At 39.8% G+C, this 4,599-nt stretch overlaps 1 protein-coding gene across 1 annotated transcript; it reads right to left on the bottom strand.

The window, feature by feature from the left end:
* Positions 1-656: 656 nt before the first annotated feature.
* On the bottom strand, positions 657-1,789 carry LOC138190760 (uncharacterized). The gene is made up of 2 exons (XM_069135024.1): positions 1,784-1,789; positions 657-1,463 (listed from the first exon to the last, which is right to left on the bottom strand). Exons 1-2 carry the CDS (start codon positions 1,787-1,789, stop codon positions 657-659), a joined length of 813 nt encoding a protein of 270 aa, XP_068991125.1.
* Between the last annotated feature and the right edge of the window lie 2,810 nt (positions 1,790-4,599).

Genomic DNA, 4,599 nt, shown 5'->3' with positions numbered 1-4,599 from the left:
ACATGCAATCCGCAAATGCCAAAGCATTTTTGAGGGTTCTATCAAGTAAAGTACCGCAGTATATGTATGAGCATCTTGTACACATTTATCACTTTTTGAACGTCTTATGAAAGGAAAAGAAAAAAATTAATTAGCATATTTTTTTTGTCGACCTCTTGCGTATTTAATTGTAATTTGTCTAGTAAATTTTCAAACCACAATGTTGATTTTTTCTCGTTGTTTTGCATTCCATTTTTTATCCCCTGTGAAATTTACTATTCTAGATTTTTTCGGAAATTTAGAGCCTGCTCTCTTCACAATACTTTTACTTTATAATATATAATCGCGAAGTTAAGTTCGCATAAAATTTTTTTTATGGTGAATATATGTGTACTGATTGTGAGCGCAACGCATCGTAAAATATAATTTGATATTAAAGTTCGAAACCAAAGTTTGGATGTTCGAATGTTCGGATGTTCAGAAAGTGACGTCAACCATAATTTTTTTTCTCTTGACGTCATCGATCTATACTAATCGTCGACGACGAAAATCAGCTAGCCGAATTCCTCAGTCTGGAAACAACCGCGCAGTAGAGCGGACGTATGAGAAGCGCGCTCCGCAGATCTCGAGTACCGGGTCCGTTCCTAATGCAACTCGAGTTCCAGGACAAGCGCTCCTTAGTTTCTTTGCTCCAGGTCCGATACCTGGTGAAACTCAACTTCCAGGACAAGCGCTCCGTAGTTTCTACGCTCCAGGTCCGCTACCTGGTGAAACTCGACTTCAGAGACAAGTGCTCCGTGATTTCTGCGCTCCAGGTCGGCTACCTGGTGACACTCAACTTCCAGGACAAGCACTCCGTGGTTCCTGCTCTCCGGGTACGCTATCTGTTGAAACTCGACTTCGAAGACAAGCGCCCCGTAGTTTCTATGCTCCAGGTCCGCTTCCTGGTGAAACTCGACTTCAGGGACAAGCGCTTCGTAGTTTTTACGCTCCAGGTCCGCTACCTGGTGAGTCTCAATTTCCAGGACAAGCGCTCCGTGGTTTCTACGCTCCAGGTTCACTACCTGGTGGAACTCGACTTGCAGGACAAGCGCTCCGTAGTTTCTACGCTCCAGGTCTGCTACCTGATGAAACTCGACTTCAGGGACAAGCGCTCCTTGGTTCCTGCTCTCCGGGTATGCTATCTGATGAAACTCAACTTCCAGGACAAGCGTTCCGTAGTTTCTGTGCTCCAGGTCCACTACCTGATGACACTCGACTTCCAGGACAAGCGCTCCTTGGTTCCTGCTCTCCGGGTATGCTATCTGATGAAACTCAACTTCCAGGACAAGCGTTCCGTAGTTTCTGTGCTCCAGGTCCACTACCTGGTGAAACTCGACTTCAGGGACAAGTGCTCCGTAGTTTCTATGCCTCAGGTATGCTACTTGGTGAAACTCAACTTCCAGGACAAGCGCTCTGTAGTTCTGACTGTCCAGGTTCTTGACCTAATGACTTTTGACCTTCCGGACTAATTTTCAAGTTTACAGGTTTGATTATTGAAAATGTCATGTTTTGTACTGTCAAACCAATATGCATGCGTCAGATAATATTTTGATTCGGAAAAAAAACCGAACGACCAGGATCAACAAATTGCAATCGGTGAGTGGTTGGCATAGTATACATAGGAATACATGACAATAACGTCGTTCAATTATAGCTTAAATTGCCGTGCGTAGTGTTTCAAATCTGTCAGCATTTAGCTGATTGTTCTGTGGTATTTTTTGACGGAATTTGTTGTCATAAAATCACAATACCTTATACTTACATGCATGTGTAAACGTCATTTTCAGCATTATATAGAAAAAATCTTACGGGCAGATTCGGTTTGCGTCACATGCACAAAGACAGTGTTTATTCTGTATACTGTGAAGTAAATACCAGAATTTTTAGGGGAGTCGTCGTGCCCCAGTCTCCCCTACAACTATGTCATCAGGTAAAACACTGACAACGAGTAAGCGAGCGCACGAGCACAATTTATTACCTCAAAAATATTGTAGCATTTTGCAATGTCATATGAATGCGTCTTTCGGTTTTCGACACACTTTCTCAGAAATTCAGTTTTAAATTTACGAAAATAAACAAAAACGTTCAATTGAACTGAAGAATAAGGATTTTCAAATTTTTATTGATCGACACTCTGAATCTATGATTTAAAAAAGATCAAGATTAGCATTAGAAATAAGATTTTTCAGAGAATCAGGATTTTGTCTAGTCGGATTCGTTTCCTCTTTGTTATTTTCATAGCATATCGACGTAGAAAGCTATGAATTTCCAAAACATCAGGATCTGCAGTAGAAGCTTATGAAATTTATCATAAATTATGTTTTGAATAAGAATTATGCTCTCGAACCATTTTTATACCGTGAAAATATGTAAATACAACTTGAAATTGTGAAGTTGAAAAACTACCATGTCTAAACGTTGTTCAACTTCACAGTTACTCACCCATGATTTCATTTAAGGGGGTCATTTAGTGTGAAGACGGTTTTTTTTTCAAGTTTTTCGGCTCTAGTACTATTTGAGATATCATGTCTACACATTTTTTTATATAGGGGAGGGTGGGGCAAGACGGCCCCCTCTTCAAAAAATGCTAAAAATAATTTTTGGAGCGGGCCTTCTTACCCCAGGGGGGCCGTCTTGCCCCACCCTCCCCTATATAAAAAAATGTGTAGACATGATATCTCAAATAGCACTAGAGCCGAAAAACTTAAAAAAAAAAACAGTCTCTGAAAAAAATTTTTTTTTTCAGAGTTTCATCAAAATGTCTATGGATTTATTCGAAATAGGTCAAAAGTAAACTGATTTGATGGTTGAAAGCCACAACGTGTAATAACCGGCTTAGGGGGGCCGTCTTGCCCCACCCTCCCCTACTTTCCTATCGGAAAGTATACATTTGTGTATATTCGCTATTTCGTCTCGAAAAAATGTACAAAGTTTGTTTAAATGGCAATAAACATAGTGCGAAAATTATGAGAAATTTGACATCAATGGTTTGTCTTAAAAAGTAACCCAAAAAATCTTTTAAAAAAGCAGGCTTCACACTGGACGACCCCCTTAAGCCCCATATTTCATAACCCACATATTTCGAACAATTTAAGAAATGCCCAGTCCTAAATTTTCGTTACCTCCGATCATCCTGAACGAAAATTCTTCAGCCAGCAGGAAAGCACATTTTTATGATTTATTTCGAAGTCGTGAATAATGATTGTGATATGCGGGCGTGCGTGGTGAGTTACAAGACTTAGAAATCGATGGAAATATCTTTCGATCGAGCGTCACCGCGAGCGTCTGCTCGGGAGATTTTCCACAGTATAACACGAACCGAACGGTCAGCACAAGGGCACTTTTTGCGATGTAAAGCTTGGCTGGCGTGGTTTGCTTTTTTGCACAAAGTAAACAAGGGCATCGCGACGCTTAGCTGTTATTGATGACCGTAGTCGCCGTCCGAGCGTGACCCACATACCTATAACATGTACTCTGGCTATATAATATTCGTATATAATCCCTCGAGCCTCGAACAGTATGATTCATTCAATGGACTGGGCCCATCCCCTAATTTCTCCGTACGACCTCTTAGTGAAGGATTGTAATTTTGGAAGGAGAAGATTAAAGTATGTAAATCGTAACGGAGGGACATTCGTTCGATTCTTCAATTTCTCATGCATAAAATACGATGGGTCAATCGCTGTGTAAAAACGGTTTACATTGATTACGATCGTGGAGATTACAAGTTTATTACAGAGGTTGGAAACAGGGTAGCAAAATTGCACAGATTGTAAAATGATTAAAAATATTACACAAGTTGCAAACATTACATGTAATTACAGATATTACAGAGGCTACAAAGGCTGCGAACATGGTGGCAAAATTATACAGATTACAAAGATTACACAGGTTAAAGCGATCACACGTAATTACAGATGTTACAAAGGTTACATGTAATATGCTGAGATTACAATAGGATTATATAAATTACGAAGGTACAAAGATTACAAAAGATTATAAAAATTACAGAGGATGAAGAAAAAATGCAAAGATTACAAGTGATCGTTGAAATCACGAATGATTATTACCAGGATCTTTTATACAAAGATAGCACGTGGAATACAAAGAGATGACAAATCATTACAAGTGACTACAAGGATCGGAACTATTGCAAGAATTTCAATGATTACAAACGCAACGTGAAGAATATATACAAGGTGATTGCGAAAGATTAAAATCAATACAGATACCTGAGATAATATAATATTTATAGGATTCTGGTATGCCTCTACACCAGATTACAACATTGGTTTACCCATCGCTTATGTCTGTATTTATTTTTCCCTATTTTACGTGAGTTACTTTTACATTGCTTCGCGGTATACCTGTAAAATAGAGGGGGGGGGGGGGGATTTATATTGAACTGACCAGTTTCGATGGCGTCAACTTTCGGATTGAATTTCATCTCGACTGCATCGCTATCCTCTGAGCCAGCTCATTTCTCGTATTGACCTTTGACCTCGGTTCGAAGCTTTCCGGTTACCCTGCACCTAGGATTCGGGAACTAAAATCGAACCCCTGAGATCTACCAGTCAA

The sequence above is a fragment of the Neodiprion pinetum genome, chromosome 4, assembly GCF_021155775.2.
Source record: "Neodiprion pinetum isolate iyNeoPine1 chromosome 4, iyNeoPine1.2, whole genome shotgun sequence".
Lineage (NCBI taxonomy): Eukaryota > Metazoa > Arthropoda > Insecta > Hymenoptera > Diprionidae > Neodiprion > Neodiprion pinetum.
This window is presented reverse-complemented; position numbering and strand designations above follow the sequence as displayed.